Source organism: Miniopterus schreibersii, assembly GCF_964146895.1.
Source record: "Miniopterus schreibersii genome assembly, chromosome: 5".
Lineage (NCBI taxonomy): Eukaryota > Metazoa > Chordata > Mammalia > Chiroptera > Miniopteridae > Miniopterus > Miniopterus schreibersii.
In genome coordinates, this window is record NC_138106.1 from 42,642,225 (window position 1) to 42,665,386 (window position 23,162).

Below are 23,162 nucleotides of genomic sequence, written 5' to 3' on the forward strand. Positions count from 1 at the left end.
GCCTGGCCAGTGTGGCTCAGTGGTTGAGCATTGACCTATGATCCAGGAGATCAAGGTTCATCAGGACCCGAGTCAGGGCACATGCCTTAGGGCTTGATCCTTAGCAGGGAACATGCAGGAGGCAGCCAATCAATGACTCCCTCATCATTGATGTTTCTACCTCTCTCTCTTTCCGTTCCTCTCTCTGAAATCAGTACAGACATTTAAAAAAAAGAGAGAGGTAGAGGTGACCTGAATCATCAACTCCTGAACTCTAGGGTTCTAGGTGTTGGATTTTATGTAGTTAAATATACTACCACCCCCCTGCAGTGATCTTAGAGATGGTCAGCTTATTTAATTTGGGCTAGGAGAAAATTTCCACTCTTTGTTTTTAGACAGAAAGCTGACAGATAGGCAGATAATAGGACCTTCTGCACAAGTGTGGAAGGGACATACTTTGTTGTTTGAGATACATCTGTTGTTTTGGGTATCTGCTAAACTGTCAATTTGAATAAAATTACTGAATGATAGACACAAATCAAATTAGTTGTTTTTCTTTCCTGTTATTTCAGAGGGTTATTCAACACAATGCTTTAGAAGACCGGTCCATATCTGATAAACAGCAGTGGGATGCAGCTATTTATTTCATGGAAGAGGCTCTTCAGGCTCGTCTCAAGGACAGTAAGTAGGGCCTCGGGTTACTGAGTTTTGAGTAGTCTCAGCAATGAAGGAATCATCCAACTTCAGAGAATATTTGTAAAAACAAAATTAATATTTCAAGGTCTTTGTCATTAATTTGTGGGACTTTTTTAGTCATCTGCTTAGTAACTACTAAAAATATTAAATAAATTAGACACGTTTCAAGAACTGATAATCTGAAAAGCTACATTCAAAGTATTTTAGTGTTTGCTACTATACAGGCAGTTACTTTTCATAGGTTGTAAACATATATGATTAAATACTTTCTTATCTATGCACCCTATGAATCATAATTTTTTGTTCATTTCGGCTGACTTTATGTTGATTGCTATATCACTTTGAAGTAGTTCAGAAAGCAAGAATAATTATTAGTTATAATGTATGTATTTGGTAAGTGATAAAATTCATGGTGAATTTTAAAGTTTTTTCAAACTTTTTTTTAGCTGAAAATGCAATTGAAAACATGGTGGGTCCAGATTGGAAAAAGAGGTGGTTATACTGGAAGAATCGGACCCAAGAACAGGTAAAACAAACAAATCTCTGCTCTGTGATGGTAAAATTTTGTTCATTTTCATTCAAGCAGTAAAATATAACCTGTTCATGCCTCTAGACCAGTCTTAATTATTTCCAATGTTTATGTTAATGTTTCTAAAATATAAAATCTTCAGAATAAACAGTAAACTATGAATGAAAGTTTTTTTAAGTGGAGTAGTTGTGTTATTAAAAGAAGGGGGAGATGAAACGTACCCCTTTTGTGGTTGATTACTTTATTCATGTCAGTTCCATATTTGAGGTAAATTGAAGATTAAAGTTATGAACAAAAGCAAAAGAATGATAAGGATTTTAGAGAATGTAGAGTGAATGTGATTAGAATAAAAAATATAATATGACTACTTTTTAACCTTATTCTGTTACATTGTCCCTGTGTTTTTTTGTTGATTTTCTATTCAGATTATTATATTTTTTTACAATTTTTGCTCCTATGTCCTCAAAATAAGTGTAAAAATTCAGACAGGAAGCAGAATTATAGAATTCACTTGTTTACATTTAATGAGCACTTCAGAAAAACAAAATGGTAAATAACTACGAATGAGTAAAAGAGGGGAAGTATGTTGATTGTTAAGGCCCCGTTCCCCACGCCTTTATTCCTTCCTTATTATGGCCTCTTCCCCTACCTGGCATTCAGTCTTGCTACTCTCGTTCTTGCTCATTCCCTGAGTAAAAGAGTGTAAACAAAACGTGGAACTAGAATACATACATGAAGGAAGTCATGAATCGGGCGGGGGGGCGGGGGTGGCGTCCAACCCCCTTTCTTGTTCCTGAATCCATGTGATTAGAAAAGGGAGATGAAGAAATGGAAATATTGAAAGGAGCTAAAGAGAATGAAAATTTACCAAATTAAACATTGTTCCTATTTATGTATTTTAAATTTTAAATACAGAGTTAATTACATAGTCAGCACTCTATTTTTTCTAGTTTCGTGCATTTATTGTTTCATATCAGACGTGAGTCCCAAATTGTCTTAAGATAGTGAGGGGACAGTATCCTCTTCTCTTTTTTCTGATACGATTCTTGTGGGGAAAGGAGCCATTAAGAGACCGGGGGGAAGGTGAAGAAGTGGTCAGAGTGCGTGGCAAGGTGCCTTCTATGTTCAGGGCACATCAGTCATCTCTGCTGTGCACATGGACTGGGAGGGAGGAGGGTCTGTCAGAAAGGAACTCCTAGGGATCCATCAGAGGTTTCTGACCTTGAGACAGGAGGAGATATTGATTGGAAAAAACTGGTGTAAGGCAAATAAACACCAAAGAAAAACAATGTCTGACCTTCAAGTCCTAGTGAAATAGGCCTAGAGTCTCCAGAGCAATTGATGGCAAAACTTGCCCCAGTGACTTGTGCTGGATATGCTTTGGTCAAACACTCTCAGAGAGAAATGATTCTGGTTTTAAATTATTTTTCTCAAGAACTTGAGCCCATGGGGCATCCCTTCAAGAGAGGCAGAGGAACTAGTTTTAAGGTCAATGCAAGGATCTGCAACCCAGAGGAGGAATATGGAAACCCTCAGACAGGAGCGTTCCCCCCCCAGGCTTTCAGGGCAGCCTGCGTCAGACTCAGGGTGACTTTAGAACAGAAGCCATACTCTAGAGTGTAGAGGGGATGGACATCGGAATCTCCTGGGAGGTGTTTGTGAATGTTTGTTTATTCTTTCAAACAAAGCCGCCTGTCACACTCCTGTCAAGTTCTCCTCTAACCTTGCTAACCCTCCCACTCCCAGTTGAAAACCACTGTTCTAGACCTCATACCTGGAAATTACGGTAAGAAACAGATCTAGGGGACATTGAAAATATCTCTAGGTCTCACATTGCAAGTTTAAGGCAGCCATCTACAATTCTTTCTGTCTTTTTGAGTGACCGGAGTTAGCAGGAAAAGAAACTTTAGATTGTTTGTTAGGAATGAATTTGTGTCACCTGTTGCAATAGAAATATATTTATTAAAATTGGGACTCTGTTTTTATAAGTGTGCCAAATCGTGAACCAACTAAACACTGTCTTCTTTCAAACATTTAAAGTGTGTTCACAACGAAACCAAGAATGAATTGGAGAAGATGTTGAAATGTAATGAGGAACACCCAGCTTACCTTGCAAGTGATGAGATAACTACAGTCCGAAAGAACCTGGAATCCCGAGGAGTAGAAGTCGATCCAAGCTTGGTAATAAATATGCCGAAAGCATGAATTTGCTTCCTTAGTCATTGTTTCTTGTTAAATAATGCCTTTGGATTCCCTTTTTCCTCACTTATAATAAATATAAGGATAAAAATAATTACAGTTTAGACTACTTTTTGCTTACCTTCATGATGCTTATTTGGGGAAAATTTGAAAAACAAAAACTATTTCTGAGCCTGTGTTTCCTAGTTAGGGTGTAAGGGATTGAAACCTCATTTTAACATTAGCTTAAGTTAAACCCAACAAGAAAAGTAATCCTAGTGGGGAAAATAGTCATATAAGAAATTTCAGAGCCACTTGTAAATTCTTTTAAAGATTATCTGCTTTTTATGTTTTCTCATTTGAGAAATGAGTGTATTTATTCCAAATTCTACCAGAGGGCAGAACAAGAAAAGTAAACTGAAATTCAGAACAGTTATAGTTGTTACACATGTAGCTTTACTTATAAACTGAAAATGAAATTAAGACTTATGATTACATGAAATTATTAGTTGAATATAGATTTAATTTATCCACATTGTTCAGCTCTCATTGACAATATATTGTATTCAGTTTGCTACTTTTAAATTTTATGTGGCTATAAGTGTTGATACTTTGGTTAATACCGTGAGTGGGAAGGACTTTATCCATATTTAGGATATGGATTGGCTTCATATCTTAGTTACTTTCTGTGAGCAAGAAAATCTGAAGTTTTTTCCAAGAGACACTTTGTTCAGTACACTTTATGAAGCTGTAAAAAAGGTAGGAAAGTGCTATGCCATGAATAGTGGATGGACTAGATGTCAGGAGACATGAATTCTAGTACAGTTTCATTCCGTTTGCTAGTAATATTACCTTTAGTAATTGATATAATCTCTTTGAGCCCCTTTTTCATCTGTCAGATGGTGGTGATACTTTTTCTGGCTACTGAGTATTATTGTTTTCATGCTTAAAAAATGACAGTGGTGTGAAAGAATCTTAAACACTATAACAGAGTATACAGCAATAACATGGGCTGGTTCACATTGATGTAGTAACTGAAACTTAATAATCAGAAAGGAAATATTGTTGGGTTGGTTGATGGGCATGGTCTGAGACCATCTTCCTAGTCCTGATTCTGTCTATGGCTCACAACCTCTTTTTGCATTGCAATCTTTACCTTGAATTAGGGGAGGATAACCCCTACCTTATCTACTCCATAAGATGATTATTTTACTATAATAGCAATGCTTATTAAAAACACTGCAAATGTTGAAGTACATAAGCTGGTAAGGGGACAGAGTAGTAGTAAATCTAAATCTAATCTTTGTCTTGAAAAAAAATTAATGGATAAAAAAGGTTGTTAGAATAATAACTTTGCCATTGGTTTTGATTAACTTTTTTAATATTAGATAAGCTTTGTATGTGACTTCAGAATGTGCTTAATCTGAAGAGTGTATACTAACTCTTTGGTCTTTGTTTTCTTTTTTCATTTTAGATTAAGGATACTTGGCACCAAGTTTATAGAAGACATTTCTTAAAAACAGCCCTAAACCACTGTAACCTTTGTCGAAGAGGCTTTTATTACTACCAAAGGCATTTTGTAGATTCTGAGGTAAGGTTTCCAAAAACAAGTAGAAATGTATTTCAGCAATAGTTTTTTAGATGCTTAAAAGTAAACTTTAGTGTTGGCATTAATTGTAAGTCCTTTGATCTTCTGGAAAAAATGTGTGATTTATAAAGAATAACGTAATCCCTATCTTTTCAAAGATATTTATCACTTTGGTAGTATCTGCATCTTACATGCACATCCTCTCAGTGCCTATGAGATTGTGTGCATATGATGGGTACTAAACCTTTTTTTAAGAATTAGCTTCTTATATTATAAAATAATACATTCCCATGGAGAAAGTAAATGCAATAAATAAATGTAAAAAAAATATGCAAAAGGGAATAGTCCCTTATAACCCTTGACCTAGAAGTAATTTTAGTTAACATTTTTATATATTTTTGTTCAACTCTTTCTATACAGGGTCGTATGTGTGTTTATGTGTATAACATTATCATCCATTGCATAGTAGAAACTATACTGCAAAACAATTTTTTATTGTGCTGGTTTCCTCTATTAGGTTGTAATTCTTTTTTTGTATCACTAAAAGATTGTTTTAAATAATTCTTTTGAAGAACTGTGTAAAGTTTTTGGAATGGACAGTTGTAAATAGTTTAATGTCGCATTTTACAAAGTAATCTCTAGGTGGCAGCAGACTGATGTATTTTGAGCATTTTCTTAAAAGCAGAAATTGTTTTTAATGTATCCTTCTAAAAGAGCTCTATTAATCAGTGATCTTATTTGAGACCCCTGAAATGCTTTCCTTTTGATTTTCAGTGGCTTAAAATAAACTTACATTTAAATGCACCTATGTAAAAAGTGGCAATTTTTTGCATAATTTTAAATGTTGAGAAGACCTCTTTACAGAATAAGCTTCCTTTTAAAAAATATCATTAATTTATTTACAAGTACAGCTGAATTTCAAAAATGTATTGAGTATACACTCAAAACAAAAAGAGGTTAACGTAAGAACATATTTTAACATAGTTGTGAGTTGAAACTAAATACAAATTAAGGGTTATAATATGCTATGGATTTCTACTTGTATATAATGTAATGAAATGCTCTACTTCTCAAGTTTATTTGCTTTCTTATTGGAATTAAAGCAAAGTTATATAGATGTGGGATAGATAGACCCCAAATCATGCAGAATTTGATGAATCCTGTGCAGAAAAGGTTCAGTAGCTTATATTTACAATAGGAATATATATGTTAGGTAAATCCAAGTATTTTTATTTAAAGTTTATGCTAGAGGTTAGGCTAGAGGTTCTCACTCTAGTAGTTTTCTATGTTTATGATCAAATTTATGTATAAATTTGCATCTGCTAATCTTAATTACTTGGTATTTCAGTTGGAATGCAATGATGTTGTCCTGTTTTGGCGAATACAGCGCATGCTCGCAATCACCGCAAATACTTTACGGCAACAACTTACAAACACTGAAGGTAAGCCACAAGGGACCACTTTCTAATTTTGACATAAAAAATAATAGTAACAACACCCATTTTTAATAGCATGCCCAAATGTTTCCTTTACAATAGATTTCGTTGAAAAAAATGAAAATCATTATTTGCCCTTAAAATATTAATGAAAATAAATCAAAATTGAAAAAGATGGGAGATAAAACATATTAGGATCTCTCTTTATGACAGAAACTCTGTTAGAAAAGAACTCCTAAGCATCATTTAGTTTTTTTGAGAAATCTACACTTCTGTTAAAGTGTCAGAGCTTGAGAATATGACTCTCTGAGAACAGATATTAGTTTTATGTTGTAAAAAGTACTGACTAATAGGTAAATATTCTCTATAACTATGGGAAGTCTGAACTTTGTGATGAGAAAAATAAGAACTTACTCTCGATATATTGCTAATTTCACATCCTTGTGCATTCATAAAAACGGTGCTCCTCAGGTTTTTTATTTACTTTGAACAGTCAGACGATTAGAGAAAAATGTTAAAGAAGTATTGGAAGATTTTGCTGAAGACGGTGAGAAGAAGGTTAAGCTGCTCACTGGTAAACGAGTGCAGCTGGCCGAAGACCTCAGTAAGTGGTTGTTCCTGCCTTTCACCTTCCTGCCTTTCCACCATCCCCATTTCCGTTTATTTGTTCATCCATTTAACCTCAGACTTGCAGAAAACTATATACAAAGAACTTTTCTTCCTGAACTATTTGAGGGAAAGATGCTGACTTGAATCCCCATCGCTTCCAATTACTTTAATGTGTGTTTCTTGGAAACAAGGATTTTCTCCTAGCAACCATTAAAATCAGGATGTGGACACTGATACATTACTACATCTAATTTCACACCCCATTCAAGTTCCCCCTGTTGTCCTACTATTGTCCTTCCATGTAACAAGATGTTCCATGCTCATTTTTACTTTACCTGACCTAGCTTTTTTTTTTTTTTTTTTAGAATGGTTTTAGAAATCAGGAGCTGGGAACTAGGTATGCTCATTGTTACCAGAACATCGCTGTTCCCACACCCTCTTAATGGAAAGAGCTAGGGAACAAATCCTGCTTGTGTGCGGGTACACACATAGATACATATACACCCATTTACCTCTGTGTTTCTAGTCATACATACATGTCTATATTGAAAGCTATAAGTTGACTTCGATACCATTTTAATGTAGTAATACAATTTGTTCTAGTTTTCTCTTTTTCCATATTTGTAATTCTTTTTTCTAGCACTGAGAAATCTGGCTTCAAGTATTAATATATTTACTTATTTTGGTCTTCCCCTTATATGTAACCAAACTTGTCACTATCCCCTTCATTGAACAAACGTTCTTTTTGCCCAGCTCAGGCTCTTATCACTGCCTCCAGGCCACCTGCACAGTGCCTCGCCCTGTGTTGATACCCTTTTCACCTCATCTAGGCTCTGACATCTGACCCTTTACGCAGACATCGCCCCCTCTCATTCTTTTCTCCCCCTTTCCCCTAGTTAAGGACATGCCCTTCATCCTATTTATGCTCCAACACCCTGCACCAGACCTTCCTATATATGTACTCTCCTTACTTCTGGGCCAGACCACCAATACCCCCGTGGGGACTCCCTCTTAAACCTGGTCCAGCTTTCTCACCTACACTAGGCAATGTGACTTTCCCTCCCCCTGCACCTTCCCACCCCTATTCCAGCTTGACCTTACTAATCACTTTGACACTTTTGGGGGGGGGGGTAGTTCTTTCTTGATGGTAGTAGGTTCCTAACTTTAAGGTGTTTTGATTGCTTATTAAGATTTACTTAGACCCTTGAGAACCCAAGGAAGTCAGTAAAAGATTAATATTATTAAATAAAAATTAAAATACTGGGGGTTGGTGCTTCTGTTTGAGCTTACCATGTTACAAGTTCCCCCTTATTTCAGCTTCATGAAACAAAGTACTTTTTCTTTCAATGTTTACTTAAATTTATTATCCAATAAGGTTTCTGATAAAGAAAAGAGCATATGCTGAGTAGAAAGTTCTTCAAATTTAAAAACAGTTTCTAAGCTGAATTTATACCACTGCAATATAGTCACTAGAATATCCCAGAGAAAGCAGACAGTTTTCCTATTTTATACCCTGTGCCTAAGCAGCATGCTGTCTTCCACAGCTTGTCTTTATTCTCTCTCCATTTCTAAGTTATCTGAGCCCTTCATTTCTGTCTTTTCCTTTTCTTTCTTTAAATAATCTTTTTTTCAAATATATTTTATTTTAACTTTAATGTCCATTTTCTGTTGCCTTTTTTTGGTTTATTTTTTTCATGCCACTTTGGCAACATACTTAAGTTTGTGCTAACTTACAGACCATCTATTTTTAACTCAGAATTGCCATTTATTAGCTGTGTTATCTTGGGCAGAGTATATCCCAAAGCTTTAGCTTTGTAAAAATGACCACGTACTATAATGGTTATTGCACAGCGCTGTTAGAAGAATTCATTCAAAACCATTTGGAAGTCCCTGGCTCATAATTTCATGCTAAATTAATACTGTTCCAGGAAGAACTGTGTCGTTGTTACAATGTACATAAATATATCTTTTCTATTCCTCAGGACATAGTTATCAGACAGTAAAGTAATTCAATGTATTTTACCAGCATACATTTTTAAGTGATTAAAAAAATGATGTATCTTTCCTCATGTTTTATAATAGAGCCTTGTGTGTAACCCCATCACTTTCCATTCTCAATTGGATTCTTTAAAGAAAGGATATTATACAAATTCATGCACCGTCAAGCCAGTTCATATGTTCTGCTGGTTTTCCTGACTCTTGACTCCCTTGAAATGATTTACTGCTTCTGTACATATAAAATTATGGTCCTGTTAATATCCCAAATAATGTACTTGGAAGCAAGTGTTTCATCAGTGACTCAGCTTCATCAGTCCCATTAAGAAAGATGAGCCATGACTTTGTCCATTAGTTGAAAAGATTATCGAGTATCTTATTATTTATCTACAGTCCAACACTTGGGAATATGGTCATGGATACTTTCAGTGAGAAAATATTAAAGTTTAACAGTTACCACTGTTACAGATCAAACTGTCTAGTACATTTCAGATCAGTGTCCAGTGTAGCGTATTCAATTAGAATATTGTGTGTTAGGTAACAGAATTTAGAGAAGAGAGGCAGTCAAGAGAGTTTTTACTGTAATTTTAAAATTGTACAGGGTAAAATATTGTAGACATTTGTAGTCTTAAATTTGCTCGATTTTAAATCATTTCACCACTTTACTTTGGAGATTCACCAACTTATTGTTCTTTAAGATGAGAACATAAGAAGTAGTGCAGTGTTCTCTCATATACCATTCTCTCATATACCATGTTCGCTAGTGAAACAAAACAGTGGAGCTGGAGTTAGGAAGGTCAAAGAGATGAGGGAAGAGCCCACCTCTTCGAGTCTCAGGAGGCTCGATTTTAAATCATTTCACCACTTTACTTTGGAGATTCACCAACTTATTGTTCTTTAAGATGAGAACATAAGAAGTAGTGCAGTGTTCTCTCATATACCATTCTCTCATATACCATGTTCGCTAGTGAAACAAAACAGTGGAGCTGGAGTTAGGAAGGTCAAAGAGATGAGGGAAGAGCCCACCTCTTCGAGTCTCAGGAGGCTCATGGGAGGAAGTGTCCTACATGGGAACTAGGACTCTTTGGAGATGCAGTAGATTCCATAACTGCAGCAGGGAAAGGTAGGATGAGCCTGAAAGTAAGCAAGTAGTTGAAGAATGGCAGTGACATGTCACCAAGATATAGAGCCAGTTTAAAGAGACTCCAGCTGGCCAAGACTAGGACAATTTGGCCATCAAAATAAATAATGAGAGATATAAATTATGACCCCGTGAATAAAACAAACCCATAAGTTAATAATTATATAAATAAATGAATAAAATCAGTGATGAGGGATGGGATATTTATATAATCACGCAAAATATCTCCATACAAAATAATTAAAAGCGGAAAAAGAATAATTTTATATTGGAGAACCCTGGCAATACCACCCAGTCAGGTGGTCAAAGTTAACACCAGTAATGGTCAAGTCAGACCTGTGAGCACCTTATAGAGCAGTGAGAAGAACCCAGCATCACTTCTAGGATATTCTTACCAGTGATGCATAACTCAAGTCCAATTATAAAGATACACCAGACTGAAATTAAGGCACAGTCTACAAAATAACTAGCCTGTAATCTTCAAATGCATCCAGATCACGCAAGACAAGGGAGCTGTTCCAGGGTGAACAAGACTAAATAAATGCAGTGTGTCACCTGCACTGGGCCTTGTTGCTCTAAAGGACATCAGTGGTCCAGTTGGTAAAACGTGAAAGGGGTCTGAGGGTTACATGTAGTAGTTCCTCAGTGTTAATTTTTAAGCTTTAATTGTTAAATTGGTATTATTTAGGAAAATATCTATATGTAGCTAATATACAGTAGAATACTTGGGGCTTTGGAGGCGTAATGACAGTCTATGAGGAACAGTATGTTCTTTGTGATAGTCTGACAACTTTTCTCTAAGTCTAGGATAATTTGCATAAAAAGGGGTAAAAATGTTTAATTTTGTTTTTATAACTGATAATGGGTCAGACTCACATCAAAATAATTTAGAGAAAACGAGATTTTTGACTCTGAAGATATCAAAAGACTGCTACCCATGGACAGTGTAATAAGATCCATGGCTCATCTTTTCACCTGGGTTTATTTGCAGTGTCTGGTCAAGCTTAGACCCGTCTGGTGTTTAAATATGGCCACTATGACTTTGATGAGATTGTTTTGATTTTGTAGTGAATTTTATTTCAAAGGATATTAATAGATATTTAAATTCAATGTTAACTTAGATCAAATCTGTTTGGATTCCCAACAGAATTTTTAATAATATTTCCAACCTATTTATTCAGACTGCAGTTTTAAAATGCTTTGTTTGGAGAGGGCAAGATTGCCATGTTATAGCTTAAATCAAAGATTTTCTTTCTGTTATGGTCTGTTTCATGATTTATAAAATTTATCTTACAATTGTCACCATATCGAACAAGTAGTAGTGCCAGCGTCTCACAGACTTGTAGAGCTTGTTCTCCACCACCACCCCCAGCACTGGTGTTAATTGCTGGCAGTGTTGCTAAACTGAGTCTCATCGGCGCCACCGGAATCCTCTCCTTGTTTGTGTGACTATGGTTCAGCTGTTAACTAGGTTATCGTGACTATTTGGACCTTAAATCAATTGCTTAGGATTCATAGCTTAGCTTTCTTTGAACTCTTTTCACTAAAGCTCGAGTTACACCTTTCCTTCTCTGTGTGCACAACCAAAGAATCGCTCATAGCTGGGTTAAACGAGCAGCGCCAACCGTTCAGGTTGCTCTTTCCAAGAACTGCGGAGACTTTCTCTCTATTTTACAATAAATTCCTTTTCATTTTTGTATCAGAACCTGAAACTGTTTATGAATGTCTCTTTCAGTACTTTCTCTCCCAGATATTAGCTTATGGGCTCTACGTGCACTCTCATAGGTACAGTCATTTTCCTCATTTTATAGGTAAAGAAATGGAGGCTTAGAAACACATAGATAATAAGTGGAAATATTAAGACTTAAATTAATCCCAGGTCTTTTAACTACTGTGCTGAACTAATTTGAGAAAAACCTGAAGCCTTTAGAAAATACGATTGAATAGAATGGTCCTTTATATTTGGAAGCTTTCGTAGTTAACAGCGTGCTTTCTGGGGTAGGTCAAAAAGGCATACGTATTAGTGAGGACCCTCACCATCCTTTGTGCTTCCCACACGGTAAAAAGCTTTGCAGTTTAAACTGTCAAATGATATGAAACTGATAGAGCGGCGGGTAAGAGAACACTGAAATGTAAACAAGGCCACATTGGAGGAAGTTACTTTTCTCTAGGTGACTTGTAGTCACGTCTCGAAGTACATTGAATGACTGTCCAATCCCACCACAGTGGAGTAGCATCTGAGTGCCGAGAACTCAGACACAGCTTTTCATGGGATGTGTTCATGCTTAGAGACAGATCCAGCTATAACAGACACAGAATATTTACGGAGCAATTGAGGCTTTTTGGTGAGCTGCTCTGTGAGTGCGGAAATGTTTTATAGTAAATGTCAGTGTATTCACATTTCTTGTACTTCATAGAAGATGTGCTTCAGTCAGAACTGAATACTGCATATTTACATCCCGCTTACCAATGAAATGTGAAAACAGTGGTGAACTCCTTTACTCGGGCTACCATTTCATTACACAGGCATATTTTAATGCTATGGTGTGATGTCCTTAGTGTTAAAAACAGTGTAGCTTAAAGAGGCTGGTAAATTAGAATTTTCCAATATCCGCGCCTTTTTTCTCCCGCAGTTAATTTGCTCTGCTGACTCCCTACGCGAGGTGGCAACAGCTGGCCTTTTACTAGAGCGGGGATTAGAGTGGAGGAATCACAGCAGCGTGCTCGGCCTCTCGCCTCTGTTGACTGTTCTTTATTGTGTGATGCCTGAGCATCTCCCAGACAGCCAGCAATTGTTTCTTGAAACTTAAAGTTTGTTTCTCTTGGGAGGGTACAATGCTGGTGGGGCTGGCCTTTGTGTCTCTTCACTTTCCCAGTCTCCTCTTATCATCCACCCTAGGCTTTCTCTTGATAATTAGAAAGGAGTAAAGACACCAGCTTTGTATCTCAGTGTGCGGGAGATTCCGTTTTGACTTTAGAAACTTGGAAATATAGGCCACAGATGGAAACTTTTTTTCTTCTGAGCTACCAGATATTCAGTAACAAATCATTTTTATAATGAAAAGTTTGTTCTCCATAATTAATGTACGTTTTTGAAACTATGGTCATGAAAAGGGAGCGGCAGCAGAATGGTTCAGCACCACCAGCTTAAAAGCCAAGATCAGCGGAGAAATGCTCCACAGCTGCCTAAATCACACGTCTAATTAATAGGATAGTTAAAGATCTTCCCACCACATTAAAACTGGGTAAAAAGGAATCGGGACATCTGTAGATGGAACCCTTGGCCAGAATGATTTTGTTGTTCTTCACTTAGGAAAGAAAACTATCAGGACGTCCATGAGTTACTCCACACTCCTACATTCGCCCACGCCGGCCACGTGCCTGAGGGCCCCGTGTGTAAAAGTAGTGGCCATGAAGTAGTGTGAGACTGAAAATAATCCTGGAAAGATGATTATGGTCAGAATTTGGAACTTAAAATTATAGAAAAGGAAAGTCACGTGTTTAAAACTGTTTTTCCACAGGTGGGGCCCTGGCGTGCGTATTTTGGCATCTCCCTCCATAGGTGATTCTTCGCATGTACCATCCCCCCCCCCCCCCCCCCCCCGTCTGCCCCCAAACCAGTACTCTAGAAAGTCCTTCCCATTCTCAGCAGTACAGTTAGGTTGACACCTATCTTCTTTTAGTAGGACCTGATAAATCGTGTGGCTGTTGAAAATTTGGTAAGTTATTTGAGCTATATCTATAGTAGTGTGTACGTTTTGTTTCTGTAGAAGTAACCAAAGAAAATGAATTTTAAAGGAAGAAGGGATGGAATGGAATTGTAGAATTCTAGGTACCTGGGCCCAGAGAGCATTTAAACAAACAAGCAAAAAAGCACAATTCCAGAAAATAGAGTAAGGTGCCCTCAAGACAAAGCATGAACTGTAAGGACCATCCGCCCTTTATATCTAAATACGGTTACTGTGTTTCTTTGGCCAATAATTATAAGACCGCAATACTGCTTTTCTCATCTCCTGGCTTCCAGCACATCTGTAAGCGCCTTTTCCCTGTGTCTCTCTTTTCTTGTATCTCTCACTGTGCCTTCTTTTAGATCATTATCACCGGGTCCAACGCCAGTATTTTTCCTCTGCCCTTATTTACCTCCTGTCAGTGATTAAAACCTTACTGAGGTCCTGCCAGTGATGTTTAACTGAGCAGAAGGCAGGCTTCCCACTATAGGCAACCAAAATAACCAATTTCAGGGGGAAAAATTTATGTCTATTATGATTGATCTGTTCTGTCAAAGTGACTTGGTTCTTTCATAAAGTCACCATCCCTGTATGTTACATATTGTATGTGTTGCATGACTGATCGTGAGCTTTATACAGACGCTTCATTGGCCCCTTCTCTTGACAGAAGGAAGCTCTCTCTTCTCACCCTAAGGAAGCTTTTTCTACTCTGTCATGCCAGAAAGCTACCACCTCATTTCCCTCATAGAGCAGCTTGCGTTTGCCACACTCGCCCCGCACCCACTCCCTTGCTAACGCCTGTGCCGTGACTTTGTCCCTAAGGAAACCACTTCTTTCTGGTCACCAAGGATTTCCTAGTCGCCAGTTCACCAAAACGCTTTCATAATGTGTACTAGGAATTTTTAAGTTGATTGGAGTATTTTTATACTCTTTGATATTTGTGTACTTATTGGTAGAAATGAGTATGTTCGGAAAATGGAAATATTGGAATTTTCTCTTTTTCACCACAGAGTAAACAAGACAACTTTTTTCTGTTTTATGTTATCAGTGTTTATGGTCTCTAAGGCATCTTTTCAGGGTAAAAGTGATTAAATTTTTAAATTTTGCCTTTGTGAGATAACGTTTTTCATAGTAAGCTGAAATTGTCACATTAAAGCATCTAAGGAAGATAGTGAAGATTATTTTTACCTTGAGTCTGCATAGATGACGTGGACTCTGCTTTATGTTGTAGCTGAGAGCAAGAGAGATACAAAGAATCAGGCAATCCTTGGGAAGAGTCCTCTGTGATAGAAAGTAGTCATTTACACACACAGTTCTGCACGAGCCTGGGTGGTGTGCTTTCTAGGTTATTGGTGAGAAAATCCAGACTCAAAATGGTGCTTTAAGAGTCAAGCACAGGCCCGGCCGGGCATGGCTCAGCGGTTGAGCGTCGACCTGGGATCCAGGCAATCGGGGTTCGATTCCCGGTCAGGGCACATGTCCGAGTTGCGGGCTCGATCAATGACTCTCTCATCACTGATGTTTCTCTCTCTCCCTCTCCTTTCCTCTCTCTGAAGTCAATAAAGGTATATTTAAAAAAAAAAAAAAAAAGAGTCAAGCACATTTTTCATGGCCTAAGTCTAATTTTTAAAGGCAGCATTGAAGGATATTAATAAATTGGTACAAGATTAAAAGAATATTTACTGAGATATCTATAATCTTATACAAGCTACTAGTACTCCATGCGTTACTAGCAAGTATATTCTTTTTACTTTAAACTTACGTTTTCACTGATTAAAAGTAAGAATAACGGTAAGAAAGGTCTCTTCAATTTACAGGTTGAATTTTTTTTATCATTTTAAAGTAGGTTTTATTTATGTTATTGTGATACGTGTTTATGTACATATTCTTATATCTAAAAAGGATAGTGCACAGAATTAAAGCTAGGAGTTAGGTTGTCTTTTTCCCTTGCTAATACCACTTCCTTAGTGACTGAGTTCAGAATGAAATAACATTTGAACTTGGGATTAAACTTTGATTTGTTTTATTTTTAATTATTTTATGCATTCTCTCCATTTATAAGATGGAAAAAAAGTAGAATATAGTCATTGAAAACAATCTAATCACAAACAATCCATTGACCTGTAAAACAACATATTTAAAAAATAAAAGTAAGCAAGACATGAATAATTATTTTTAAAAGAACAGTCTTGAAAGACAAATTGATGCACACTAAACTGGTAACCTCTGTGAAGGAGAATTCTCAGGGCAGTTGGAGAGGGAATTAAAGGCAAAAGGAATTTTAATTTTTTACTATTTTATACATTTCTAAACTGTGGTTTTTTTTCCCAAATAAGCATTATTTCATATTCTTAATGATCATAGTCATGGAAATGATGAAGCTAATTCACGATATGATCAATCTTAAAAGTGACAGAATATTTTCCAAAATAAATTCTTGGTGATTGTGACACCAAGAGATATTTTACAGGGCCACATGGTAATTGCTCCTCATGGTACTTCAATGGTTAGGATTCACTTCGATTTCTTCTCATTTCCAGTAAGTGCCTGTCATGGATCTTTCATCTGTGAATAAATTGAACTCTATCTTGAACTAGTGAAGTTTTCGAGCTTGTGCAGCCCATTTAAGATAATAGATTTTCTCTACTTCACTGTTATCTACTGTGCATGAAAATAGTTTGTTTTTATTTCCCTTAGAAGAGCTGTTTTCATTTATTCCTTAGTTTTAGTATTTTGAGTTACAGAAGGAAGTTTAGTTAGATCATTTTTTCCTGGGCCAAGGAATTCAAGTCTTTTTAGTCCCTCCTTTTATTGATGTCACTACACTCTGAGTCATATGTGCAGACTGTACCTGTTTTCACCAAGTACACTACCAGAATTTTTAGGTGTTTTTGTTTTAATCCTTTTGTTTTCACAGAACTAGTATATGTGCATTGTGGAAAGTTAGAAAATATAGATGGCAAAATTTATAAAGCAAATGTCACTACCTAGAGATAACCACTGTGACATTGTATTCTAACAAATTTTTAATGTGGTCTTAGGGACTAATTTCTGTCACACATTTTCATGAAGAGGTCTTACTTAGGTTGGCTTTCTCTTACACTTCAAATCTTCAGTTCATTGTCACTGCTCCCATTTCTGGTTTCTCAGAGTAGGCTATTTTTTTTTCTTCATATAAACTTATTTCAGAAAAGCTCACTGAGAGGAAAAGTAGCATTAGTAAAAATAAAACCTATAGTACCAGTTGCTTTAAATATGTCAGGTATACCCAGGCTATTTTGTAGCAAAACGTGTGCTGAGAATCACTCTCTTTTGAAAGGGAATCCCTGCCTGTATTCAGGACCTTGGCACTTCCTATGTGTCCCTGTGCCTTCGTTATGTTTCTTCTTTCTTCAAAAATGTTCAAGTCATTCCCATCTTAAATCTGTCAGATTGGTTCTTCCATGCACTCTAGCTACTTTTGATCTTGACTCCCTTTTAAACAGGAAAACCTTTGAGTGTTTCCCTGCTGCCTCCACTTTTAACATCCACTCAATTCTAAACTTTCACATTTCTACTTAAATTGTTTTTTCTAAGAGTGCTAACAATCGAGAAAGCAATGAATAGAAAGTATTCCCAGGTAACTGCATGATTTGGTACATTGGCATCCAAATCCTGCTTGGGACTCTATATCTTTCCCTTACATTTGCAGAGAACTTTATACTTTATGAAATGTGTTATGTTCATCCAGGCTTGTACCTTGTAAAGGCATATGAGGCTTATAAGGTATTATCCCCATTGTTCAGATGGGGAAATTGATATTCTTTGAGGGAAATTATTTAGCTAGTTTCCTAAATAGTTATGGGGCTAACAACATGTGTTAGAGATGGTATCTCTTTAGACTTGTTTGGGGATTTTGTTCATCTTTAGTCTTTGGGTTTGTTCTTGTGGGTGACTGTTCCTATAATTTTGCTTCCTTTTTTCTATTATTTTCACTGTTAGTTTTAGAGCCTACTCTCCTAGTTAAACTAATTATTAAGTATCTAGGACAATGGATTTGTCTCCTAGAGACATATGAAATGGTTTCATTCTTCAAAAAGGATAACCCAGGTTTATAAATCTATGTATGTATCCTTATTGCTATTTTTTCTTTTTTTTTTCCTTTTCTATAGAAAAAAATAAGTGTGTCTTAAAATTTAAAGGCGATTTTTCTAAATTAATGAGTATGTGAAATTAATTCTGAAGTTATTTTCATTTCTTTGGGCCTTATTGTGAAGGCTTCTAAAACCAGTATCAGTAGTGATACCTCCTTACAGGATTGCTGTGAGAAATCACAACTGAAGACGTGAAATCAGCCTCGTGAAACACGAATGCCTATTGGTTCTCCTTGTGGTAAATTTAATAATACTTTGTCCTAATGTAGCATCTTAGTTAAGAGATATAATTGTATTTCATTTTTGCTTTTCATCCCAATTAATAACTTTATTAAAGTCTGTAATTTTTTATATTCCATATTTTTTCATAAACTTTTGGTTTGGGTCATAAACCAGAATTACATTCTGTTTTTGCATTATTTTCTCTTATGTTTAAAATTACATCAATGAGCTGACTGTTTAAGAGTCATTCCCGTGGTTCATTCATCTGTTGCGCCTCCTTTTAAAGCTCCAGCACTGAAGGTCTTTTGACAAACCAATATTTATAACAGTTTGACCGCGGGATGAGGCGCCGCGCTTGCCTTTGTGACGGCTTGGAGAAAGCCCTTCCAGGACCAGTCACGCAGTTGCAGCCCTGACCTCTCTCTGAGGCTGGGAGCGTACATACAGCAGCATGTGTTTTCTTGTCCCATTGACTGTCCATTCACTTCCCATCTGTTTTGCAGCCTTAAAGGAACAGAAGGGGCCCTCTTCTTATAAATCTGTCTTTGCAAGTGATAAATGATGTCCTGTCTCTTTAAGGGCTGCCTGGGTGGTTTTCCTTTTCTTAAAATGTTTCAACTTTTCTCCTAACAAAATTCAGGATAAAATATGCTTTTAAGAATAAGAGGGAATAGAAAAGAAAAAAAATGATGCATTATTTTAAAACCTTAATTGATTGGGACTGACTGTTCTGGTCATTAGGCTAAAGCTTTCCAAATTAATTACCTTAGTCATATTTTTAAAATTGTATTGATATTTAGATTGTTCAACGGGAACAAAAGGAATGTGTTCATTTTGAGATAGTGTATTTATTTAAACTTTTCTTTTTGAGAAAATAAAGCAATGTGTTATTAATGAGTTAGCATATAAAATAACTTTTAAAGATTTTTTTTCCACCGTAATTTGAGTTGATATATGTAACTAATATGGAGCATTTTATATACTGGATACAGAAAAAAATAATTCACAGTGGACTTATAATCTTAAGGTAGAATCAGTCTAACTTTTACATTTAAAAGACAACCATGAATCCCATAAAAATTTAAGTTTTTTTCTTTTGTTGCTGAAAGTAAGTACTTTAAGTATAGATATTTATCATTGAGTTTCCCAAGAACTGAGGAGAAATTAATTTATTTTTTCTCCCATGCAAATATATTCATAACAGTTTAAATATGACACATATCCCCCCCCCAAATATTCTTAAGTTACTGATGTAAAAAGCACTACCAGTATAAAAAGACCACTTTTAGAGTGTTACAGTATATTGTATGAATCAGCTGCCTAGTGGTATATCTTCTTCAAACTAGCATGATAGTTTGTTTATTAATTCCCTGCCTTATCCCAAAAAAGGATTTGAGGCAGCTTACAAAGACCTATCTTGTGCAAAATGTAAAACTGGAAAAATTAAATGGAAGGGAAGATAAAATTCAGGCAAGTGAAATAATGTGAAATTTGGGATAAGATTGGTACCCCCTCAGAATACATGCTCAAGGGTTCTAGATACTTTGCTATAAGTAAGCTGCAAATTTAGCCCCGAGCTTCCTAGGGGCTGATGAAAAATGGAAATCAAAGTCGATTGCTTGGTTTATGCTAGCTCTCAGACAACGACACAGAAGTTGCTTAGATGAAACAGGTATTCCCAGTACACACACCTGAGAGAAAGTTCATCATCCTCATAAAAGGAGCACTGAGTTATATGGTATAGTGAATCAGATGGCTTGCATATAATCATGAATTTCATGGGGCTTTTTCATGTTCTCAATGTTGGCCAATAACATAAGGAATTCTGAGCAAAATAAAATTGATGTAGTCCAGATACATAGCTATTTGTTTTGGCTTATCTAAAACTGAAATACATAGTATCTAGAGAAATAGATGAATTATACATGTTCCATCTAGTCTTCCATAAATACTGTATTATTTCTTACAGTTGAGCCTTTTAGTAAGTATCAGGTAGCAGAAAGTTCAAGGTTTTATACTCATTGACATTGACACACACCTGGAATGGTGCTACTCTTTATTGGTTAAGGGCAGATCTGTAAGGATTAATAGTTAGCTGAACCGAAATTAGGGTTGCCATCTACTTAGGAGAGTTGAAGCTCCTAACCAATATAAAGGCCTGAGTATAAAGCTATATACTTACTCTATGTTCATCCATACTGAAATCTTTTGGAGAATTGGTTTCAAAATATCAAGAATGTATTTTGAGAGGTTTTGATTATATTAGCCAAAAGGTGCTTGGTAAAAATGCTTACAGTTAAAAGAGGTGTGTGTTTCGGTTTTGGGGTTTTTTTTTAAAAAAAAAAAGCTAAATTCATCCACAAGTCACTTTGAACTTTTTATATATTGAGCAGACATAAGTTGTAATTTGCCTCACAGACTTTCTTCTGGCAGATTTTTTTCTAAATCCTGTTGTTTTGGGGTTTGAAAAAAGAGCAAATTTTTAAAATAATCATTAATATTTGAATTAAGTACTGGTTAAATCAGATCACTCAACAATGAATGAATAAACAATATTCATGAGCATCTATTACATAGCATGTGCTGTGCTAGGCTGATTGATTTTAAGTGACAGACTTTTTGTAAGTATATGATTCATACAAGCAGTTCCACATTGATTCCTGGAAAAGGCAGTATAAAACTGGTCTTTCTAAAATGAATTATATAGCCCTGTGAGAATAATATTGTCATTTGTGATTACATTTTTTTACTAGGAGCTTAACATGAAACTTAAAATGATAGTAAGTGATAAACAAAAGACAATAAACATTTAAAAAGATGCAGTTAGAACGTGATCAGTTAGAGCTGTACATGTCAGTCCTAAGTTTTAAAGTAATACGGACTTTGGATTCTTCTGGACAGATTCCTTCATTTTGTAGATAAAGAAACTAGGACTGTGACTTGCCTACAGTCATAAGGTTAAAGGCAGAGCCGGCACTAGAAACAGTTCTCCTGATCACAGTATTGTATGCCTTTTAATACACTGTTCTGTCCTTATAAAAATCATGTAAAATAACTACCCTACTGATTATTTTGGGATGTTAGACCAGTGATTTCTAATGTTTTTTTCATCAAACACTCTTTTCATATTGTATATGCCTGTAAAGTCCATGTTTTAGAAGATTTGTCTAGAATAATATACCTATATTCTTTTTAATTAGAAACACAGTTACAATTATATCTCCATATCTCATAAATGATTGTTATGAAAGTAGATGTACTGCTAGCCCAAACAAAGATTTTCATTTGAACTTCTGAAATAAGGAAATAACTCAGGGAACTGTTACCACTTCCACAAACCCCCTTGAAGTCTGGGACCCCACCGAGCTTTGAAATTACCATACCAGCCTCAAATAGCTTTCCAGAACTCAGGAAATGATGCCTTCTTCTTCTGTAATAAGCAGTCATCTGTTTGTCTTCATTAATGAGTCTGTTTAAACATAATTATGTGTATTTGTAGGGAAAAAAAACTACAGGGCCAAGATTCAGAAGATAAGTGTTAGATGTAGTTATACGCCTTTGACTATCTCTCTTTGGTTCTCCCTTTCATTAAGTGTAAAAGGTGCACATTTCCCATGTGCTAAATCTAAGATTTTGAGTGTAGTTTTGACAATCTTGAATCTGGTCTTTCATTCACCTTTATTTTTTATTATTATTATTTTCTTTGTTTCCCTTTACTCTAGGTGATTCCTTTAAATACTGAACTTCTAAAGAGCACTTCCAGTATCAGTGTCTAATAAAAAGCAAGCCTTTTCAGGAGCAGTATATAATACATGATAAGAAGTGTTCCTTTAGTGTTCAGTGCTGTAGTGAACAGCTTTCTACAGCAGGATCTCACCTTCATGGTGTCCTCACTCTTGGTACAAAGTGTGCGCAGCGTGTTATGAGGCAGTTCTGCTGGGGCACGTTAGGACCTTAGGATGTGTGGTTCACTTCAAGTCCAGTGCATCAGTACCTTTGTAGCTTGTTCTTTTATGCTCTCTTTAAAAACATCAGAAGTTGTAAAAGGTTTATTTCGGCGCATGCAGTAGTGTTTTGTGTGTGATTCTTTGTTCCTGTTCTAAACTGTTACTAACTACTGAAGTGAACCTTCTCCCGGGTTTGGCCTTGTGGTATTCACATTGTATTCGGACCTAATTACAGATTAGTCTGTATTTGAGGCTTTTAGAGCGCGTATCAGAAGAATCAAAAAGAATTTGAGAGTAGCAGTATCATTTCATGTGGAGATAAAGAGACCCAAACCATGAATGGGTGTCAGGTCATCTGAAGAAAGGAAAAAAAGAAGGAACTTCATTCACTGAGACTGACGGCTTATGAGTTGAGGATTATGGGAATATTCATGACTCAGTCAAGAAGCACAATGAACTGATGTTTGAAATAGCTCATCTTTTAAGTAAACATTGGATAAATGGAAAGTAGACTCAGTATTCACTGCAGAACTGGCTATTTCAGTGTAACAGAAATAGCAGTATGTTAATCCCTTCCTGAGTTGGTTTAATTTATCAAGTAAATCACAAACTTTACAAGAATTCCCTAGCTATAAATATATAATGCAAATATTTAACAGAAAAGGGAGCTTGCTTTATAATTAGTCATAGTAATCTGTACACAATTCTGTGGGAAAGTAATTTCTAATGATGAAATAGATTTGAAAACACTAATATCTGGGACATTAATTTGGAAGGATCAGAAAGTAGGAAGTTTTAGTCACTAACCTTTAGCCTTGATTTTTATTGATAATTCAGTTTTCTGTGCAATGATGGCATAGTTAGTAATACAAGAGAGAGCTGAAAACTTTCATCAGATTTAAAATGAATGAATTCAAACATGGGGCATAATGCTTCTTAATATTTGTAAGATAGCTTCCTTATAAAGTTTGAAATCGGTTT

General features: G+C 35.9%; 1 protein-coding gene across 4 annotated transcripts in view; it reads left to right on the forward strand.

Annotated features, from left to right (window-relative positions):
• Positions 1-23,162, forward strand: part of OPA1 (OPA1 mitochondrial dynamin like GTPase) — an 83,797-nt gene that overhangs the window by 51,682 nt on the left and 8,953 nt on the right. For all 4 annotated transcript variants that reach the window (XM_081138520.1, XM_081138522.1, XM_081138519.1 and 1 more), the window contains 6 exons: positions 552-660; positions 1,122-1,201; positions 3,245-3,385; positions 4,857-4,973; positions 6,319-6,412; positions 6,900-7,010. In XM_081138520.1, coding sequence (XP_080994646.1) covers positions 552-660; positions 1,122-1,201; positions 3,245-3,385; positions 4,857-4,973; positions 6,319-6,412; positions 6,900-7,010 — 652 coding nt within the window. The remainder of the gene's footprint in view (positions 1-551; positions 661-1,121; positions 1,202-3,244; positions 3,386-4,856; positions 4,974-6,318; positions 6,413-6,899; positions 7,011-23,162) is intronic.